This window comes from Aotus nancymaae, unplaced genomic scaffold (assembly GCF_030222135.1).
Source record: "Aotus nancymaae isolate 86718 unplaced genomic scaffold, 86718_ANA_hifiasm-v0.15.2.pri h1tg000040l, whole genome shotgun sequence".
Taxonomy (NCBI): Eukaryota; Metazoa; Chordata; class Mammalia; order Primates; family Aotidae; genus Aotus; species Aotus nancymaae.
Window position 1 is genome coordinate 48,622,976 of NW_026988454.1, and position 23,076 is coordinate 48,646,051.

The window sequence follows — 23,076 nt, forward strand, 5'->3', positions numbered from 1 at the left end:
AAGGATAGGCAATAAATTAAAAGTTTTAAAAGCTTAAGCCGATATTTAAAGACTAAAGCAAAGTCATTAAAACAAACATTTATGTGATATGACAACAATTCAACATTGTCTACTATGTGAAAGGCAGTTTTAGAAATTGCAAAAAATCCTGCTTGCACTTTAGCAGAATGAAAATTCTGACATAAAATGGAATGATAGAAAGAAATACAAAATGGTAGCTCAATGGCCAGGTATGATAGTTCATGCCTGTAATCCTAGCATCTTGGGAGGCCAAGGTGGGAAGACTACTTGAGGACAGGAGTTCAAGACCAGCCTAGGCAACATAGCAAGACCCCATCTTTACAAAAAAAAATTTTTAAAAATTAGCTGTATGTGGTGGTACATGCCCATGGTCCCACCTACTCATGAGGCAGAGGTGGGAGGATTGCTTGAGCCCAAGAGGTTTGAGGCTGCAATGAGCTATGATTGCACCGTGTCTCAAAGAAAAAAAATTATATTTCAAAATAGGAATTAATGATGACTGTAATACTATAAAATAATGTTGAATGCACAATTTAAAATTTTTCAGAAATAAAAAAAGATAAATGATTTAAAATATATAATTAACAATATGAGAAATGATTCAAAATATATAATTCACAACATGAGGCCATGTTCAGTGACTCATGCCTGTAATTCCAACATTTTGGGAGGCTCAGGCAGGTGGATCGCTTGAGCCCAGGAATTCAAGACCAGCCTGGGCAACATGGCAAAACCTTGTCTCTACAAAAAAACAAAAACAAAAAGAAAACCAAAACTATGCAAATGTGGTAGTGCATGCCTGTAGTCCCAGCTACTCAGGAGGCTGAGGTGAGGGGACTGCTTGAGCCCAGCAGGCAGAGGCTACAGTAAGCTGAGATCACACCACTGCACTCCATCCTGGGTGATAGAGTGAGACCCTGTCTCAAAAAAACAAAACAGAACAAAGAAACAAACAAACAATATGAAAGATTAAATGGTAGAACATGTTAAGTAGAGATATGACAGAAAATATTTTTTAAAGGATCTAAATCTAACTTCTAAAGATGAAAACTACAATGGTTGAGATATAAAATACATTGAATAAGATTTGTAAATTAGACATTGCAGAAGAAAAGATTCATAAATTTGTAGGCACAGAAACACACTGAGAAAAAAAGACTCCAAAAAAAGTAGTAGATTATTAGTAAGTTTATAGGAAAATATCAAGTGGCCTAAGGTATATGTAATTCGAATTCACAGAGGAGTGGGGTAGAGGAAGCAGAAAAAATATTTGAAGAAATAAAAGCCAAAATTTTTTCCAAATCTGATGAAAATTATAAAATGAAAGATCAAACACCTCTGCAAATCCCAAGTACAAAAAACATGAAAAACACATCAAGGCTAATCATAAACTGTTCAAACCAGAGATAAAGAAAAAATCTTCAGCACCATGAACAGGAGCTATGACAGGAATAAAAAAACAGCCAACTGAATCCCTCCATTCCCGCTGTAGTGCACACTGTGACTGGGACCTGCCAACACTCAGCCCCTACCTGGGACCCATAGTCTAGCACAGTGTTCTCAGGTGGTAACAGAGGGGAAGATCATGTATGCAGCAGCAATGGAGAGAGATAAAGAAAAGGAGAAAGAAGGGAAGTTGGATTGGTACTGGCAGTGGAGAAAGAAAAAAGGAAGGAAAGGAAAGCCTTGTGCTAAGGGGTCTGTCAGCAAAGTAAAACCCCCAAAATAAAGTTATTTCAGTTCAAAAAATAATAATTAAACAAATGAACAAAAGATAAAATCTTCAAAGGAGCCAGAGGGGTGGAAAAAACAAAACATAAGAATGACAGCAGATTTCTCATTGGAAACAGTAAAAAGAAGACAATAGAGCAACACCTTTAATGCAATGAAGAAGTAAATCATAATAATAAACAAAAACAAACCACCCTGTCAACTTACAATTTTGTGCCCAGTAAAAGTAGTTTTCAAAAACATAGGTGACGTTTTCAGACATACAGAAGCTAAATGAATTCATCATCAAATATTTGCACTACAGGAAAAGTTAACAGAAGACAGAAAGAAAATAGCACCAAAATAATATTTTGTCAGAGAAGCAGGACGAAAAACTATCAAAATAATATGTGTAATTAAAGTCTGATGGAAGAGGAAGATAATAATTATCTGAAGAAATAATGGAACAGCATTAAAGATGGTAATTACATGGGTAAATATATAAAATTATTTTCTTATTTAAATCTCTTTAAAAGATAATTGACAATTTAACAAATAGCAATGTATCATGGGGCTTATAAGATATATATAAAAGATGCCTGGCAACAATAACATAAATGCTGGGAGAGGAGATATGAAGGTATATTATTTTAAAGTTATTAAATAAGGAGTATAAGTATAGTATTACTTACAGGTAGATATGATAAATTAAAGATATTTTATATAAACAGTAACCACCTGAATAGCAAAGCAAAGAATCATAGCTAATAAGCCAATAAGGATAATGGAATCAAAGAAAGTTCTCAATCCAAAAGAAAGCAAAAAGATGGAAAGGAAACAAAGAAAAGATGAGACAAACAGAAAACAAACAGCAAGACAATTGACTTTAACCATATCAAGTATCAGGCTATATGTAACATTTTAACTATCTCAATTAAAGGCAGAGATTGTCAGGTGGAATTAAAAAGCAAGACCCACCTACATGCTGTCTATAAAAGATACCTAACAAAATGGAAAGATTAAAAATAAAAGAGATGAGATATCTGATTTCAGCTCATAGATGGAAAGCGGCAGAAAGAATGTCACCATCATCCTATAAGACAAAAACTGGACAAACTGCAAACTAAAGATTTTTCTTGAATCCATCAGAAAGCTGAGGTCACAGGGCAGACAACTAACCTGAAACCTGGAGAAAGACAGGAGCCTGCAGAAAGAAACAGGGAACAATCTTTGGCTTTACCTGAGACAGACAGCTCCAAATGCATGTAAGGCAGTAGGAAGATTAAACCAGATTTTTTAGTGAACTGCTAAACACCAAGTGTGGGCTAATGTGGGAGCATGATGTCTATAGGGGACTCAGATATAATAAGGTTTTCACCCTCACGCAGGTCATTCCTCCAGGATTCTCACAGAGATAACTGGGGAGAATCCAGAGAAAGATACCCCCTTTAGTGGTGCTGGCTAGGGGAGAAGAAAGGCAGCTACTCCTAAAATCTGTTCAGATCCAATCCCCCAATCTCCACTACAGATCCACAGATGAAATCTGCAGAGGAAGGCATTAATGAAATTCCACTGCAGCTTGGGGAGAGGAATGGATATCACTATTATTATGGGCTGAATTGTGTTGTGCCCATAGCAACCCCATTCCCAAATTTCAGAAGTTGGAACCCCAATCCCCAATTTGACTGTATTTGAAGATAAGGTCTGTAAGGTGGTAAGTAAGGTTAAGTGAGGGCATAAGGATAGGATTAGCGTCCTTATAAGAAGAGACACCTGAACGCTCCCTGATGTGTAAGGACACAGTGAGAAGGTGGCAAGCCAGGAGGAGAGCTCTCACTAGAATCAATTGGCACTTTGATCTTGGACTTCCCAGGCTTCAGAACTGTGAGAAAATAAATTTCTATTGTTTTGGTGACAATGTCTATGGTATTTTGTTATGGCAGCCCTTGGAGATAACCACCAAAAGAAAATACCAATATCAAGAATGAAAGAGAGGACATCACTACCAATCCCATCAACACTAAAAGGATAATAAAGAAATATTACAAACAACTTCGTGTTCATAAATTTGATAACCAAGAAACACCAGTTCCTTGAAAGACAAATGACCAAATTCAATAAATAATAGATAACCTGAATAGCCCTATTATCTGTTGAAGAATGTGAATCTGTAGTTAAAATCTCACAAAGACAAGGTTGAGATGGCTTTGTTGGTGAGTTCTAATGAATATTTAAGAAAGAAATATCATTGTGAGTGGGCACGGTGGCTTATGCCTGTAATTCCAACATTTTGGAAGGCCAAGGCAGGCAGATTGCTTGAGTCCAGAAGTCTGAGAACAGCCTGGACAACACAGTGAAACACTGTCTCTACAAAAAAATACAAAAAACTTTTAGCCAGGTGTGGTGGTGCATGCCTGTAATCCCACCTATTTGGGAGGCTGAGGCTGCAGTAAGCTGTGTTTGTGCTGCTGCACTTCAGTCTGGGTAACAAAGCAAGACTATCTCGGAAAAAAAAAAAGAAAGAAAAAAGAAAAGAAATACAAATTTTGCAAAAATTCTTCCAGAAAATAAAAAATGGAATACCTTTTAACTCATTCTGTGAGGCTAGCATTGCCCTGATACAAAACAAGGTAAAGATGTTAACAGCAACAACAAATTAGACCAATATGCCAAACATACATGCAAAAATTGATGAATGTGAGCAAATTAAATTCAACAATATATAAAAAAGATGAACACATCATTACCAAGTGGAGATTATTTCAGAAAAGCACAGTTGATTTAACATTCATGTATCAATTGATGTATTAATTTCCTAGGGTTCCAATAACAAAGTACACCAAATGAATGGCTTAGAACAAGCAAAATTTACTGTCTTACAGTTCTGGGTGCCAGAAGTACAAAATCCAAGTATCAACAGGGACATCCTCCTTCTGAAGGTGCTAGCAAAGGATCTGTCCCAGGTCTCTCTCTTAGCTTCTGGTAATTTCAGGTGTTCCTTGGCTTGCAGATGGCCATCTTTTCTCTGTGTCTCTTCTAGTGGTGTTCTTGCTGTGTGTGTATCTGTGCCCAAATTTATCCTTTTTATAAGGACACAAGTCATACTGGATTACTGCCCATCCTAATTCCTAATTTTATCTCAATTACCTCTATAAAGACCTTATTTCCAAACAAGTGACATTCAAAGGGACCGGGGATTATGACTTCAGTATATCTCTTTTGGAGGGATACAATTCAATCTCTATATAAAATATAAAACTAAAAGAAAAAAAAAGCAATGCAATCATTTCCACAGATGTAGAAAAGCCTTAATGAAATCCAACATTCATCCTTGATGAAAGCTCTCAAGTCTTCCTCCATCTTGATAAAGAACATCTACAAAAAACCCTAAGCTACAATCATAATTGAGAGTAAAAGACTGACAACTTTCCAAGATCAGAAGCAAAGAAAGGATGTCTGGTCTCATCACTTTTATTCAACACTGTACTCGAGCTTCTAGTCAGTACAGAAGAAAAAGAAATAACAGGCCTCCAGAATAGGAAGGAAGTAAAACTGTCTTTATTCATAGACAACAAATCCTGAATATATAGAAAATCTAGCAAAATCCACAAAAAAGCTGCGAGAACTTGTAAGTCATTTTTACAAGATTACAGATACAAGATTAATGTTAAAAAATCAATTGTAGGCCAGGTGCAGTGGCTCATGCCTGTAATCCCAGCACTTCAGGAAGCTGAGGCGGGTGGATCACAAGGTCAGGAGTTCGAGACCAGCATTACCAACATGGTAAAACCTGTCTCTATTAAAAATACAAAAATTATCTAGGCGTGGTGGTGTGTACCTGTAATCCCAGCTACTCAGAAGGCTGAGGCAGGAAGATCACTTGAACCTGGGAGGCAGAGGTTGCAGTGAACAGATATTGCACCACTGCATTCCAGCCTGGGTGACAGAGCAAGACTCAGTCTCAAAAAAAAAAAAAAAAAAACCTATTGTACCAGCCTGAGCAACATAATGAGACCCTATCTCTACAAAAAATACCAAAATATTAGCTGGGTGTGGTGACGCACACCTATAATCCCAATGTATTAGTCTGTTTTAACATTGCTTTAAAACAACTACCAGAGAGTGGGCAATTTATGACAAAATGAGGGGTTTAACTGACTCATAGTACTGCAGGCTTAATAGAAAGTAGCACTGGGAGGTCTCAGGAAACTTCTATTCATGGCAGAAGACTAAGGGGAAGCAAGCACGGATTACCATGGCAGAGCAGGAGAGAGAGAACAAGCGAGGGGGGAAGTGCCAGACACTTTCAAAAAACCAGATCTCATGAGAACTTACTATCACGAGAACAGCAAAGGGGAAGGAAGTTCACCCCATTATTCAATCACCACCCACCAGACTCCTGGGGATTAGAGTTCAATGTGAGATTTGGGTAGGGACACAAAGCCAAACCATATCACCCAGCTAATCAGGAGACTGAGGCAGGAGGATTGCTTGAACCCGGGAGGTGGAGGTTGCAGTGAGCCATGATCACACCACTGCACTACAACCTGAGCAACAAAGCAGGAATCCCTCTCAAAAAAAAAAAAAAAAACCAATCATATTTTTACATACTATCTGACATACGGTATTTGTCCCTTCCAAATCTCATTTTAAAATCTGATCCCCAATGTAAGGCCTACTCAGAGGTGTCTGGGTCATAGGGGCATGTCCTTCAGGAAAACTTAATGCTGCCATTGCATAATGGGTGAGTTCTCACTCTGTTAGTTCCCTCCAGAGCTGACTGTCAAAAAGAGCCTGATCACTACCTCCCCTTTTTCTTGTTTCTCCTCTGACCATGTGATCTGCAGAGACAGCCTCCCCTTCACTGAGTGGAAGCAGCCTGAAGCCCTCACCAGGAGCAGCCTGCAGAAGTGTGAGCCAAATAAACCTCTTTTATTTATAAAGTATTCAGTCTCGGGTATTCCTTTTTAGCAACACAAATGGACACTATCAAAGAACAACTGAAAATTTAAATTAAAATGTCATTTACACAATATCAAGAAGTATAATGTCCCCCTCATCCTTAGATTTATGGATAAATCAGACATAGGGTGATATGGTTTGACTGTGTCCCTGCCCAAATCTCATCTGGAACTGTAGTTACCATAATCCCTAGGTGTTGTGGGAAGCATCCAGTGGGAGGTAATTGAACCATGGGGGTGGCTACTTCCATGCTGTTTTCTGAGGTTTTATATAGGGGCTTTTCCCTCTTTGCTTGGCACTTCTCCTTCCTGCCGCTCTGTGAAGAAGGACATTTGCTTCTGCTTCTGCCATGATTTAAAGTTTCCTGAAGCCTCCCCAGCCATGCTGAACTGTGAGTCAATTAAACCTCTTTCCTTTATAAATTACCCAGTCTCAGGTATGTCTTTATTAGCAGCATGAGAATGGACTACAAAAGATCAAAACATTTGCTGAGTGAAATAACACCTAAATAAATGAAGAGGCTTACTTTGTTCAAGGGTCGTAACTTAATATTGTTAACATGTAAATTACTCTCATGTGGATCTATAGATGAACTGTAACTCCAATCACAATCCCAACTTTTTAAAGTGACAAGCTGATTTTAATATTCATATGAAAACCCAAGGGACTAGATGAGCCAAAACATTTTTGAAAACAAAAGATTGGAGGCCAAACACGACCTATTTTTTTTTCTTTGAGACGAATCTTGCTCTGTTGCCAGACCGGAGTGCAGTGGCGCGATCTCGGTTCACTGCAACCTCTGCCTTCCGGGTTCAAGCGATTCTCCTCTCTCAGCCTCCTGACTAGCTGGGGCTACAGGCGCACTCCACCACGCCCGGCTCATTTTTTATATTTTAGTAGAGACGGGGTTTCACCATATTGGCCACGATGGTCTCGATCTCCTGACCTCGTGACCCACCCGCGTTGGCCGTCCAAAGTGCTGGGATTACAGGCATGAGCCACCGAACCTGGCCACACGATGTGATTTTAAGACTCTTAATTAATCTACGGGAATCAAGACAGTGTGGTATTTTTGGAGAGAGAAATAAAATAAATTGTCGGAACAGAATAGAAAGTCTTAGACCCACAACTGACGCTTTAGGGACAACTGATTTTTGACACAGGTGCAAAAACTATTCGGTGAGAAAAAGCTCTCTGAACAAATGACTATTCATATACAAAAAGACGACTTAAAATCCATACTAGGCACCACATACAAAAATTAGCTCTAATTGGATCACATATCTCAATATAAAACCTAAAATCCTAACACTTGTGTCAGAAAACACAGAAGAGATCCTCTGTGTCCTTCGGTTAGGCAAATTCTTTGGACAGACCAAAAACAAACCCTATAATCCGATCGGTGCCGCCGCGCAGCCCTGCTCTCCCCACTTAGCCTGCGGTCACGCTAGGATCCCGCCCCTCTCCCCGCCCCGGACTCTCCTGGCCCCGCCCCAACCCGCCCGCTCCGTCCCGCCCGGCTGCCTAGTCTTCAGCCGGAAGAGCCACCCGGGCAGGGAAGTTGAGGCGGTTAGCGGCCCGGCCTCGGTGGAGCGCGCAGGCCGGGGCAGAGCCGCAGGCGTTAAGCCGCCCGACAGAGCCCGCGCGTCCCCGCGGTCGGTGGCGCCTCGAGCGGCCACGCGCACGCGCGTGCCCCCGCCCCACCAGCCTTCTCCCGCCGGAGACTAACCTGCCACCCGGCCGGAGCATTCTGCGCCCCTCGCCCTCGGGAGCAGCGCGTCCCGGCGACTTCTGACACAGCCAGTAAGTGATAGTCGCCTCCTCCTTTCGCGGTTATGTTTTTCTCCGGTTCGTCCCAAGTCTCACTCACGTCTCCTTTCTTCAAAAACTATTCAACTCCGGGACCGGACAGGTATGGGAGCTGCCCGGGAGAAGAATCCGGGAAGTGTCAGAGACTGCCGAGGTTTTGTAGGGCAGGGGCTGCGTGCAGAAACCCTGTGAATTAGAAAGTTTGGAAAGCATGCCTCCGAAAACGAGCGACTCTACGTTTGCCAGGCGTCCCTGGGGCGGCCGAGCGGCCAGGAGGAGGCGCGAAATGGCGCGCCCCCGCGTTGAGAGGGGGCGGAGGGAGTAGGGCAGGGCCGAGGGCGCGCTTCCCGCCAGCCCGCGCGAGAGGGCGGGGCTCCCGGCAGGTGCAGGTGCAGGCGGGCGGGGCGGGGCGGGGCGGGGCGGGGCGGCGGTGATTCCCTGGGACAGCTGGGAGATGCCAGTGCAGTTAGGCACTCTCCTCTCTTTTCGACGCTTCGCTGTGGTCAGGAGGACACAGTAAAGCAAATGATCTTATTTTGATCCCAAATATTCAATAAGAAAAGGAAAGAGAACTTGAAAGTTGTGAAATGACGCTCCTCAAAACAAAAAGTGCCTCCAGTGTGTATCTGGGTGGGTAGTAGGTACGTTTATTGAGTTAGCAAACTGCTTATAACATAGCTGATTGGTCAGTTTGGCGCAGATGTTGAAAGGGAATGCTATTTTCAAGAAAGATGGTTCATATAACCTTAGAAATGCTGGTCTAACTGGGCGAAATTTAATCTGACCTTAATTTGAACGTTGAATTGTGCTGCTGCCCTTTTCCTGCCTTGTATGGAGCTGTTTTTCAAATTGCTAAATTTGTGGCTCTAAACTTAATATGTTTTCATAGAATCATAGTGATTGTCTTGTAGCCAGTCATGGGAGTCCAGATTTTTTTTTGGCAGAGTCCACATTGTGGAAATATTGCCTGGTTGGTTCCTTCCCAAGTGCTTTTTCTGCTTTACACTCGGCTGAATTTATATTGCTTAACCAAAAACAAATTACCATGGTGGCCATAATTTATTTTCACTCATTGTCTTGGATATACATTTACTCATTCGTACTCTCACCCTGGCCTCCTATAGTTGTCAGCATTCTTGATCTAACTGTGGTATACACTTCCTCCACCTTTCACACCTTGTGTGGTTCTCAGAGAAAGTAAAATATAGCAAATAGCGTGTACAACACATACTTAGGATGGTAAACCGCAAACTTTATAGCAATCTCCTTTAATATTTATATCTGTAGAGCCCAGTACAGTAAATGTTGGACAAATGAAATAAGTCAAATTTAAGTACACCTCTTCTCCAGTGCTCAGTTTCTTTCCAAACCAAATTAAGTGTTTCTTATTTGGACAGCTTGTTTGTAACTGTCCAGTGCCACTTCTGGGATTGTCACCTCATTTAAATTTAACCTCCTTCTCCTTGTGCATTTCTGTGTATTCATATTGCATTTTTGACCACTGATAGAGCACTGTTTCATTTTATTTTTCCCTTGGATCTCAGAGGACATAGAGAACCTTTTACTATACTTTTTATTTGCCAGCATAGTGCCTTGTACATGGTAGATATTAGGAAATGGACATTGAATTGGGTTTATACATATGTAATTTGTTATCCAACTGTATACATGAAGATAGAATGGGGGTAGGTGCTTTTTATTTGCAGATGCATACTCTTTAATAGAATGCCAAGGGAATGAGATAAAGTAATGGTATATGCTGTATTTATTTTCAATAATTTTTTATTATTTGAAGACTCAATGTTTTTTTCCTTTCCAGTGTTTATGTTTTCTTTACATTATTAACAGCTGTTTCTGCAGAACCCAGTAGATTTCCTAGGGTAAGAAACAGAAAGTAGGAAACAAATTCACTTCCAAATATGAATTTCTAAAGAGAGTCTATTAATTATTCGTGTCAGAACTGGCTGTCAATCTGATTAATGGCATGTGTTTCAGTTACATAGCAGAATACACATGAGTGTGTTGTATAACTAAAGAGTGAGAGAAAGAGAAAGCAAAAGAATGATTCACTGTTTATATAAATGAAACCTAGAACCAGGACCCTTACAAAGAACTCCACTGTTAGTGACTTAAGCCAAAAGATATGTTTAAGATTTTATGCTTGAGAGCAAATGTGTGTGTATGGAATGTGGCCTCTTACATATATTATAAAAAATAAATACCATTATATGTCACTTAATGATAGGGATACATTCTGAGAAATTTGTCATTAGGTGATTTTGTCCTTGAGTGAACATCATAGAGTGTTTTTACACAAACCTAGATGATATAGCCTACTACACACCTAGGCTATATGGTATAGCCTATTGCTCCTAGGCTACGACCTGTACATCATGTTATTGTACTGAGTACTGTAGGCAGTTGCAACATAATGGCATTTATGTATCTAAACATAGAAAAGGTACAATAAGGATACAGTATTATAAACTTATGAGACCACTTTAAATGTGCAGTCCAGAAATGTTATTAGGTGCATGCCTGTATATTAATACAGGGTTAATATGAAGGAAATTTTGGGAAAACATATGTGAAATGCTTTGAACAATTTTGGATTTTGATAATCAGTACCAACATAGTTCTTTGACTTACATTTGACTTCACTCATCTTTAAAGTACCTGTACTGTGACTGTAACAGATAGTTCAGATTTCATTAAGATTTGAATTCAGATATTATTTTGTGATTATATTATGACCCAAAGCCAGTGTGATTTATAACCAATCGTTTTTGTTAAATTGTGTGTACATCTTGAATATCAAATATATAATATCCTTTTTTTTTTTCTTTAGTTACTTAGATTCAAGATGAATAGCGATCAAGTTACACTGGTTGGTCAAGTGTTTGAGTCATATATTTCGGAATACCATAAGAATGACATTCTTCTAATCTTGAAGGAAAGGGATGAAGATGTTCATTACCCAGTTGTGGTTAATGCCATGACCCTTTTTGAGACCAACATGGAAATTGGGGAATATTTCAACATGTTCCCCAATGAAGTGCTTACAGTTTTTGATAGTGCACTGCGAAGGTCAGCCTTGACAATTCTCCAGTCCCTTTCTCAGCCTGAGGGTGTTTCCATGAAGCAGAATCTTCATGCCAGGATATCAGGTAAATCACTTAAGGGTTTTACTGCCATGTTATCTTCTAGAAAGATTTTGAGAAAATTTACTAGATTCAGAACACTAAGAAATAATTGATATTTATACTTAAAATATTTGTCTGTTATATAGTTGATGGTCACTTCTTTTAGAGCAGAATAATAATTGTGTTCTGTGGGCATGAAGTATGAGTCATGCCCACTGAAGGGAGGGAGAATGTGAGGAGACAACAGTATATTTGTGTGTTTACATATTTTCACGTCTGTGTATAAAATTGTAATTCAAAGTAGCTTTATGAGCTTCTGTGGTTACTAACAATAAAAGAACTGGTAATACAAAGAATTAGAGAAGTGGTAGATCCTGTCCAGGGATCTTCAAACCTATTTTAGGAAATTAGTTATTTTTATATGTCGGTATTAGCATTGCACTGTCTACCTACCAATTACTTAATACATTTTTGTTGAATGCATGAGAGATTAAGCTTCTTAATTGTTAAGAAACTGCCATGGAGCAGTCAGCAACTGTTGATGGCAAAGCTGTATCCTTGAATTCCTGCCTCTAGAAATTCTTGCCCCTCACTTTCTGTTTTAAAAGTGATTTTCTTAAAGCAGGTGGATAGAGTTGAATTAAGAATTATAGAAAAAAGTGACACTATAGTCTAACAGTTTTTATTTAGTTCATTGCATGGAAATAATTTCTTGGAAGGCATGATGTGGTAAAAGAAGAATTAGATTTAAAGGCTATATGCCTAACCTGGGAGACTTAGTAAGTTATTTTATCTAACTGAGCCTCAGTTTCTTTACATGCAAACCACCTGTAGAGTCCCTGTTAATTCTCCAATTAAAAAAAAATTAAATATGCCATTATTGTGTAAATTAATAAAGGCTGGTACAGCTTCATTCTATTTATGTGAAAGAAGGATTTCGTAAAATTAAAAGCAGGTCCAGAATATTGAGGACAGTCTGTGATTAAGTTGGAGAATGTACATACCCTTTTATTTAAAAATAAATATTTACCAAATATTTGGTAAATATTTATAGTACATTTGAATAGAGTGGGGATTTATAATCAAAAAGAATCCTTCCCCAGTTCCAAAAAGGTTTGGAATCGCTATAGAAGAACTTCTTGGAGGCAAGTTAAGATTCCGGAGAAGACCAAATACTTTATTTAAATGAAAAACGTTATCTACAGTTACACTTGCTAGAATAAATTATGAAGATTATTAATTGTTATGCATCAGGGTAGTAGATAATCTTTTGGTGGGATCAACAAAAACAGTACCCCCTGCAACCTTTTTTTAAAATTAGAGATGCAGCCTCACTATGTTGCCCAGGCTGGTATCAAACTCCTAAGCTCAAGTGATCCTCCTGCCTTGGCCTCTCAAAGTGTTAAGATTATAGGTGTGAGCCACCACGTCTGGCCAATGTTTCCTTTTAATAAGTTTGCTAAAGGACTAGTAAGGGAGACTTTAGTTAATGTTGTTGAAATGGCATTCAGGAAATAGTTTTAGGCTGTCATTATTTTCAGATACCTTTCCATGCTCAGTTTAAGTAATACAATCTGCCTAAGTGACCCTATCAGTTTCAGGTGAATTTAGCTTATTTTTTCATTTCTCTGAAAAAGTAAGTTACACATTATTTACTGCTAAACATACATCAGTAGGCATTTGCTAGGATGTTGGGAAACCAAATGGAATATAGTTGTTCCCTTTTTTTTTCCTTATTTATTTATTTTTTCTTCACATCTCCTTCAATTATAGTTGTTCCCTTTTTAAAAAAACTCAGGGCTATATGGGAGACGGTTATATAGTCAAATATTTACCAGATGGTATATGCATGCCTACAGATATATGCATGTGTACATATTAAGCACTATTGTAGGGGGGCTTAATGGCAACTTTTATGTGGGATGCATGCCTCACTCAAGATATGTGTAAGATACCTTAGCTCACAGAGTAAGAGTGCATTCTTGGTGGGATTACCAAAGATATCAAGAAGAGAAGGTAAGGCCAGGGAGGGATGGAGGTGTTGAAAGCAGAATGAGTATGTGTGAAAGATCAGGGGATAAGAATAGTCTGGTTTTGGTAGATTGCACCTCCATCTTGTACTCAAGCAAGACATTTAATTATTAAAACCCAGGATGCCTCTGTGGTTCAGTTTCCTTAGGAATATAATACAGTTTCTGGCTTGTTTTTCTATGATATGCATTGAATTTTATACTTGCACCTACATTTCTTTCTTTGTCTTCTGGGATTTTTATTAGCCTAAAGTTTACTTGGTATTCCCAGTGTTTTAGATGAAAGGTGTTCAGCATGCACAGTTAGGACCAAAGTAAATGAGAAAGAAAAAAACAGCATTCATGTGTTATTTAAAGCATTGGTTCTCAAACATTAGTGGGCATCAGAATCTGGAAAGCTTGTTAAAACACTGATTTCTGGGTCTACCACCAGAGTTTCTAAATGAGAAGATTTAGAGGAGTTTGAGACAAGCCTGGGCAAGATGACAAGACCTCCCCCACCTGCTTTTGTTTGTTTGTTTTACGAAAAAAATTTGCTGGGTTTGGTGACACATGCCCATAGTTCCAGCTACTTGAGAAGCTGAGATGGGAGAATTGGTTGCGTCCAGGAGTTCCAGGCAGCAGGGAGCCATGTTTGCACCACTGCATTCCAGCCTGGGTGGCAGAGCGAGACCCTGTCTCTAAAAAAATCCTGAAAAACAACATTTTGTTCTGGACTGGGGATTTGAGGCTAGATGGGTGGTAGAGGTGAGGCGAGAAATAGTGGGAATCCCCCTTTTTTTCACTATTTTTTTCCTTAACCAAAAGTGTTTATTAAAGCACAAGGCTGGACAGAAGGGCATGAAAAGGATCTCAAGAAGTGACTCTATCCTCCAAATATAAAATAGATAAGGAGCAATGCAAAGCAATATGCAATTAAGGCCAAAAATGGGTGGTATGGGCAATAAGTGACTATGAATGTCGCTATTATGTTGTTATGGCATTTAGGGGAGATCTTGAAGGATGTAGTCTGAGACCAAAGGCATGAGGAGGAGTTAAGAGAGGCATTACTATTAAGTTCAAGAGGAAGTCAATGGAGATTTAGTGACTGTTCCCAAAATGTAACTCCCTTTTATTGTTAGAGGAAATGATGTAGAAGTCAATATATGAGACTAAGGATTTAAGTAAGTCGTTCTATTGATGCAAAAATTTGCAACAAAATATTAGCAAACTAAATTCAACAACATATTGCAAAGATCATTCATCATGACAAGTGAGACTTATCCCAAGGATGGTGCATCATAAGCAAATGAATTAATGTGATACATTATATCAACAGAGTGGAGACCAAAAAAAAAAAAAAAAAAATGATCATTTCAATTGATGCTGAAAAGGCATTTGATAAAATTCAATATCCCTTTCAAAAAACTTGGTATAGAAAGAACATACCTCAACATAGTAAAAGCCATATACAACAGACCTATAGTGAGTATCATATTGAATGAGGAAAACTGAAAGCCTTTCCTCTAAGATCTAAAATACAACAGGGATGCCCACTGTCACCATTATATTCAACATAGTAATGAAAGTCCTAGTAGAGCATTTAGACAAGAGAAAAAAATAGTGTTCAGATTGGAAAGAAAGCCAAATTATCTTTGTTTGCAGGTGATATGATAGCACTGATAAAAAAAAATTTAGTAAAGTTTCAGGGTACAAAATCAGTTACAAAAATTGGTAGCATTTCTATATGCCAACAGTGAGCCATCTGGAAAAGAAATCAAGAAAATAATCCCACTTACGGTAGTTAACAAAGAAAATTAAACACCAGGAGTTAAGCAAAGAAGTGAAAGATCTCTACAATGAAAACTATAAAACATTGGTGAAAGGAATGGAAGAGGACGCACACAAAAAGGAAAGATATTCCATGTTCATGGATTGAAAAACCAATATTGTTAATATGTCCATACTACCCAAAGCAATCTATAAACTCCGTGCAATCCCTATCAAAATACCATGACATTCTTCACAGAAATAGAAAAATAAATCTTAAAATTTATACAGAATCACAAAAAATCCAGAAAAGTAGCCAAAGCTATCCTGAGCAAAAGAACAAAACTTGAGGAATCATGCTACCTAACCTCAAATTATACTATGGAGCTGTAGTAACCAAAATAGCATGGCACTTGCATAAAAACAGACACATAGACCAATGGAACAGAATGGTGAACTCAGAAACAAATCCATACATCTGCAGTGGACTCATTTTTGATAAAGGTGCCAAGAATATACACTGGAGAAAGGACAGTCTCTTCAATAAATGGTACTGGGAAAACTGGATATACATAATCAGCAGAGCAAAACTAGACCCCTGTCTCTCATCATGTATGAAAATAAAATCAGATGGAGTAAAGAGTTTAATTGAAGAACTCAAACTATGAAACTACTCCAAAAAAATATTGGAGAAAATCTCTAGGACATTGGCCTGAGCCCATATTTCTTGAGTAATACCATACATGCACAGGCAACCAAAGCAAAAATGGACAAATGGAATAACATCAAGTTAAAAGGCTTCTTGCACAACAAAGGAAACAATGAACAAAGTGAAGAGACAACACAGAATGGGAGAAAATATTTGCAAACTATCCATCTGACTTGTGCTTAACAACTAGAATATAAATGGAGCTCAAACAACTCTATAGGAAAAAAATCTAACAATTTGATTAAAAGATGGACAAAACATTTGAATAGACATTTCTCAAAAGGAGACATATAAATGACAAACAGGTATATGAAAAGATGCTGAACATCATTGATCATGAGAGAAATGCAGATCAAAATAACAATGAGATATCATCTCACCCCAGTTGAAATGGCTTTTATCCAGAAGACAGCAGCAATAACAAATGCTAGTGAGGATGTGGAGAAAGGGAACGCTTGTACTCTGTTGGTGGGAATATAAGTGAGTACAACCACTATGGAGAACAACTTGGAGGCTCCTCAAAATACTAAAAATAGACCTACCATATGATCCAGCAATCCCACTGCTAGGTATGTACCCCCCAAAAAGGGAATCAGTGTATCAAGGAGGTATCTGCACTCTCATGTTTACTGCAGCACTATATTCAGTGCCAAAATTTGCAAGCAACCTAAGTATCTGTCAGCAGATAAATGGATAAAGAAAATGTGATACATATACACAATGGAATATTCTTCAGCCATAAAAAAGAATGAGATGCTGTCATATGCAACAATATGGATAAATCTGGAGATCATTAAGTGGAATAAGCCAAGCACAAAAAGATAAACTTTGCATATTCTCACTAATTTGTGGGACCTAAAAATTAAAACAATTGAACTTATGGACATAGGGAGTAGAATGATGGTTACCAGAGGGTTGGAAGTGGTGGGGGGAGTGGGCATGATTAATGGGTACAAAAAAATAGAATTCATAAGATATAGTATTTGCTTGCACAACAAGGTGACTATAATTTAAAAAAAACCTTAATTGTACATTTAAAAATAACTAAAAGTATAATTGGGTTGTTTGTAACACAAAGGGTAAATGCTTGAGGTGATGGAAACCCCATTTACCCTGACATTATATGCCTGTATTAAAATATCCCATACACCCCCAAATATATACAACTACTGCATGTCCACAAAAATTAAAAATTAAAAAATAAATGAATGGTCCTTCTGGGTTATAGCTTGAGAAAGTTATGGTCCCTCTCTGAAAACTAGTTATGTGTATGGATATAAGTTTTTGACTGAATTGGCTTTACAAAAGCCCAGCCATGACCTCTAATCAAGAACCTTGATTTAGATGAGGCATTAACCTGTATCCAGAGGTTAGAGAGGTTGGGTAAGGGACCAGTGTAAGAAGTTGGGTAGGCCAGGTTGTGTGAATTCAGCCAGCCCGTCAGGTCAAAATGCTGGGGGAGCATAGCGACTGTGGCAGTGTGGTGGATAGTGTCAGGGATGGCCATGAATCCCTTCTGGAACTTATGTCTAATTTTCTCTCTCTTCCAGATACCTCTTATTGAACAAAAAGAAAAAGACCTGTCTTTCAACTCTCTCTTCCCCTTTATCCTTCATCCATTCTCTTTTTCATAAGCAAATATTTTAGCAAAATATGTTCCTTGTTCAGCGTAACTGCTCTCATTCATCCTTTTCACCAAAGTGAAACTTCCCTCTCCAGCATTTGTAGTAACTTCCACATGGCCAAACTGAGGGATACTTCAGTATTTTCCTTTTATTATTCTCTGCTGGGATTGATAGTGCTGACTCTTCTGGCTTCATGAAACTCCAGCCATTGCTCCATTGAGAGCACTCTCCTGCCCTTTCCTCCCTGTGTGGCTGTGGCTTTTCTATTTCTCTGTAGGGCCTCTTCCTTTGCCCATTAGGTGTTGAGTCTTCAGGTTCATACTTGGCCATTGGATCCTGCATTCTCCTCCTGATGGAGTGGTCTCTATCCTGCACCTACGCTTCAGCTGCCACCTTCACAGCAACAGCTGCCAGCTCTATTGGTTTGTTTTTTTGTTTTTTAGCCAGAATCTTAAGGTCTGCATTGAAATATCATATTGTTGATCAGATGTCTTCTTGGAAACAAAGTGTATTAAAACTTGTAGTTGTGATTTCCCTCCACTCTCTTTGCCCCCGCAGCTGAAAATAGTATTTCCTAGATATTTATTGATTGCCTACCATGTGCAGTACAGAATTCCCTGGCTTAGTTAATGATACTAGGGAACTAGTAGTCACTCTAAATTCCACCTTCTTTCTTATACCTTATATGTAACTGGTTTCCATGCTGATATATTTTCCTTCTTATCTCTCACATCTGTTCCCTCCTTTCCTTGCCTTTCATCTTTCAAGTATTTTTGAGTGTTACTAGTTATAAAGCATGCTGCTTGTTCTGATGTTATAGCAGTGAATAAAATCTACCTTTTTCTTCCCACCTATGGAATTTATGTTCTAATGTGGAAGTATAATAAATTAAATCTTTTGTTTAAGTTGTAAATAGTAGAAAAGAAAAGAACTGTATATTAAGGCACATAAAAGAAGGTATTTAAGCTGAAGTGGGTTAAGTAAAGATTTCATTAAGGAGGAAAAATTATATATAAGAATTAATGTTTTGTTTTGTTTTGTTCTTTGAGACAGGGTCTCAATCTGTTGTCCAGGCTGGAGTCCAGTGGCATGATCTTGAACCTCCACCTCCCAGATTCAAGCCATCCTCCTCCCTCAGTGTCCCAAGTAGCTGGGATTACAGGCACCCGCCAACATGCCCGTCTAATTTTTGTGCTTTTGGTAGAGACACGGTTTTGCCATGTTGCTCAGGCTGGTCTCAAACTCCTAGGCTCAAGTGATCCGCCCACCTTGGCCTCTCAAAGTACTGGGATTGCAGACATGAGCCACGGCACCCAGCCAGAATTAATGTTTACATAGTGCTTGCTATATGCCAAGTAATATTCTCAGAAACTTTACATGTATGAATTCTTTTTTTTTTTTTTTTTGAGACATGATCTCTGTTGCCCAAGCTGGAATGCAGTTGCACAACAATCTTAGCTCACTACAGTCTCCAACTCCTGGGCTCAAGTGATCCCCCCACCTCAGCCTCCTGGGTAGCTGGGACTACAGGCATGTGCCACCACACCTGTCTATTTAAAAAATTTTTTTCTGTAGAGGTGGGTCTCTATGTTGCTCAGGCCGGTCTTGAGTGCCTAGCCTCAAATGATCCTTCTTGCTTCAGCCTCCTAAAGTACTGGGATTACAAGTATAAGCTACTGTGTCCAGCCTGTATGAATTCTTCTAGTCTTCTTATTACCCAATGTGATAGGTTCTGTTGTTATTTTATAGATGAGAAATCTGAGAGATCACAACTTGCCCAAGGTCACACAGCTAGTAAGTGACAGAGCTGTGACTCAAACCTAAGCATTCTGGCTCAAGTCTGTATTCTTTGTTTTTTTTTTTTTTTTTTGAGACAGAGTCTTGCTTGGTTGCCCAAGCTGGAGTGCACTGGTGCAGTCTTGGCTCACTGCAACCTCTGCCTCTCAGATTCAAGTGATTCTCCTGCCTTAGCCTCCTGAGCAGTTGGGATTACAGTCGTGTACCACCACACCCAACTAATGTTTTTTTTTGTATTTTTAGTAGAGATGGCGGGGTTTCACCAATGTGGCCAGGCTGGTCTCAAACTCCTGACCTCAGGTGATCCGCCCACCTCGACCTCCCCAAGTGCTGGGATTATGAGTGTGAGCCACTTTGCCTGGCCCAAGTCTGTGTTTTTAACCATTGCATTGCTTCTTAGTGTGGGGATTTTTGAGGAGCAGAATGAAGAGGAGAGCCCTGAGACAAAGGAAGCACTGTATGTGAAAAAGTGCTCAAGAAGTCTTGATAAAACAGGAAGCCAGTCACAAAAGGCCTTGTAGTCCAGTCCAGATTTGGTTCCTTATTCTTAGATCTATGGCAAGCCACAGAAGGGTAAAAGCAAAGGAGATTTGGCCTTTATTATGTATTGCTCGGGTTACTCTAGAAGCAATGGGGCACATGGTGTTTTATTCTTCCATTCTAAGGTGCTGTTTACAGTAGGAAACACTATCAAATTATACCTTTCTAGGAGTAAAACTACAATTAAATTACACATAGCTTTGTTTTTGAACCACAGTTTGTTTTTAAGCTAAAAATACCAATGTCTGTCTACACAGTTTATATTATGTAAGAATTCATTCATATATTACTTCATCACATTGAAAATCCAAAGACTTTTCTAGATTATGTTAGGCAGTCTGCAGTCTTATTGGGCATTCTTCAATTATGCATAACATCAGAGTAACACCACATTTTCTGTAATGTGGTTCTCAAGTAGTTTTTCTTGTTTTAATTTATTGACTATATAATTTAAACTGAACAATCAGTTTGCATCTGAAGCAGAACTGAGATGAGGGAACTAGAAATGTGAGGCAAAAATGATATTTCTTTGGGACCAAGGAAGAGAGAATGAATATTACAAAAACCCAAGGAATTACTGTTAAAGTAAGTTTTATTAACCTATTATGTTTTCCTTTTTACCTTCCTCATCTTCTTAGAAGTAATTGTTAGTACATTCTGTTTGTGTATTGAGAATCAGATTGGGTTATTTATCATATTTTCCACTCGAGTATCCTTCTGTATATGTACAATAGAGTGTACTTAGTGACAGCACACATAAAAATAAAATTATTTTAATAACCATGTGACCCAGCAATTCTACTCCTTAAGTGCATGCCCAGGATAATTGAAAACAGTTCAAACAAGTATTTTCATACAAATGTTTGTAGTAGCATTATTCATAATAGCCAAAAAGTGGAAACAACCTAAATGTCCATTAACTAATAAATGAATAAACAAAATTGGTATATCTTAACAGTGGAATATTACTTAGTCATAAAAAGGAATAAAGTACTGTATATGTTACAACATGAATGAATCTTGAAAACATTCTAAGTGAATGAAGCCAGATTTAAAAGACCACATGTTGTATGATTTTATTCAGATATCCCTGACTTATAATTTTTTGACTTTATGATTATGTGAAAGTGATTCAGTAGAAACCATACTTTGAGTACTCATAAATTATTCTGTTTGTCACTTTTAGTGTAATATTCAATAAATAACATGATATATTCAACACTTAATTATAAAATAGGCTTTGTGTTGGATGATTTTGCCCAACTGTAGGCTAATATTAGTATTCTGAGTACATTCAAGGTAGGCTAGGTTGGCTAAGCTATGATGTTCAGTTGGTTAGGTGTACTAAATGCACTTTCAACTTACAACATTTTCAGTTTGCGATGGGTTTATTGAGATGTAACCCCATTGTAAGTCATGAAGTATCTACATGTGAAATTTCCAGAATAAGTAAATTCATGAAGACCAAAGGTAGATCAATGGTTGCCAGCAGCTAGGGTTATGGAAGAATGGGGAGTGACTGCTACTGGATATAGGGTTTCTTTTTGAAATTGTGAACATGTTCTGGAATTAGATAGGTGATGGTTGTACAATATTGTGAATATACTAATTACCACTGAATTATATACTCTGTAGGGTAAATTTTATGTTATGTGAATTATATCTTATTAAAAAATATTCATCTTTTTCAAAAAGTATTCATGTGGGGGCAAAATAAACGTAACTAAGAATCTACGAGCAGTGTTAAGATGTATTACCATAATATATATTCCAGTTAAGCCCAGGTAAACAGGAGAGCTAGACCTCTGGGCTGTTTCTTGTTTTTTAACATTCTGGAATATGAACCAAAAGTATGACTCCCTTAATGGCAAAATGTGATGCGATCTAAATTAACGTAAATAATGAATACGTTCACTAGAAAATGAGCAAGTCAGTCTTGGAAGCATAGAAAAAGTAGTCATGGGGAAAATGTTGGCAATGCCCACTTTGTTTGTCTATAGAGTCTACAGTGTATGGAGAGAGAGTTTCAGCTAACCAATGGAGAAAATTCAAGTCTATCTGTAGACTTGTAACCTGTAACAGTAGGTTAACATAGCCTGGCACCTTAAACATTCAGTTACTCTAATTTGCTTTTTACCCTGATACTTCCTAAACTACCTTCTGATTGGCTTTCAGAATAGATGTATCAACCAGGAGAAAATATGCTGACCATAGAAATTTGAGGTATAATGAGTCCTATTATGGCATTTCTCATGGTCTGGACAATCTGATAGATCAGCCATCAGTAGGCATACTTACCTGGTTTTTGAACCACTAAATACTGAGGACAAGACAGGAGACTTGAAACAGCATAACAAATGTTACCCCAATAAACCTGTTAGGAATTAGCCTTTAATCATCACAGCCAGCATCTTTCCACCCCAATGGTGTGTTGTAGCCAAACATGAGAAAGAGGGAATTTCCACATAAAATTTTCCCCCTCTCCTCACCTCCCCTCTCCTCTTCTCTCTCTCTTTCTCCTTCCTCCCTCCCTCCCTCCTTCCCTTCCTCTTTCTCTCTCTCTCTCTTTTTTTTTTTGACAGGGTCTCGCTCTGTTGCCCAAACTGGTGTTCAGTGATGTGACCATGGTTACTGCAGCCTTGACCCCCTGGGCTCAAGAGATCCTCCCACCTCAGTCCCACCAAGTTGCTGGGACTATAGGCATGCTCCTCCATGCCCAGCTTATTTTTTAATTTTTTGTAGGGATGGGGTCCCACTATGTTGCCCAGGCTAGTCTTGAACTCCTGGGCCCCAGCAATTCTCCTACCTCTGCCTCCCAAGTGTGAGCCATGGTGCCCAGACTGAGTCAGGATTTTCTTTGGCATTTTGCACCTTTTCTGTTGCCTATATTTTGAAAAAAACAAGGCATTTAAAGGATAAAGTGATGTTGTGGGTAAACCGCTAGGTAAGTCAGGGCTCCAAAACACTATCATATTTGTGTA

General features: G+C 38.6%; 1 protein-coding gene and 1 long non-coding RNA gene across 14 annotated transcripts in view; one reads left to right on the forward strand and one right to left on the reverse strand.

Annotated features, from left to right (window-relative positions):
• Positions 1–8,786, reverse strand: part of LOC135268335 (uncharacterized) — a 105,299-nt gene extending 96,513 nt beyond the window's left edge. Inside the window, exon 1 of the long non-coding RNA XR_010336628.1 lies at positions 8,423–8,786. This is a non-coding gene — a long non-coding RNA (uncharacterized LOC135268335). The remainder of the gene's footprint in view (positions 1–8,422) is intronic.
• The window catches only part of MCM9 (minichromosome maintenance 9 homologous recombination repair factor), a 323,915-nt gene continuing 309,067 nt past the window's right edge, over positions 8,229–23,076 (forward strand). For 8 of the 13 annotated variants that reach the window (XM_064360752.1, XM_064360754.1, XM_064360753.1 and 5 more), the window contains exons 1-2: positions 8,428–8,496; positions 11,351–11,669. In XM_064360752.1, the coding sequence (XP_064216822.1) occupies positions 11,366–11,669 (304 nt within the window). In that variant the 5' untranslated portion in view covers positions 8,428–8,496; positions 11,351–11,365. Of the gene's footprint in view, positions 8,497–8,582; positions 8,606–9,108; positions 9,144–11,350; positions 11,670–23,076 lie in introns of those variants that run through there. The other 5 variants (XR_010336625.1, XM_012450079.2, XM_064360749.1 and 2 more) reach the window with 3 other exon arrangements.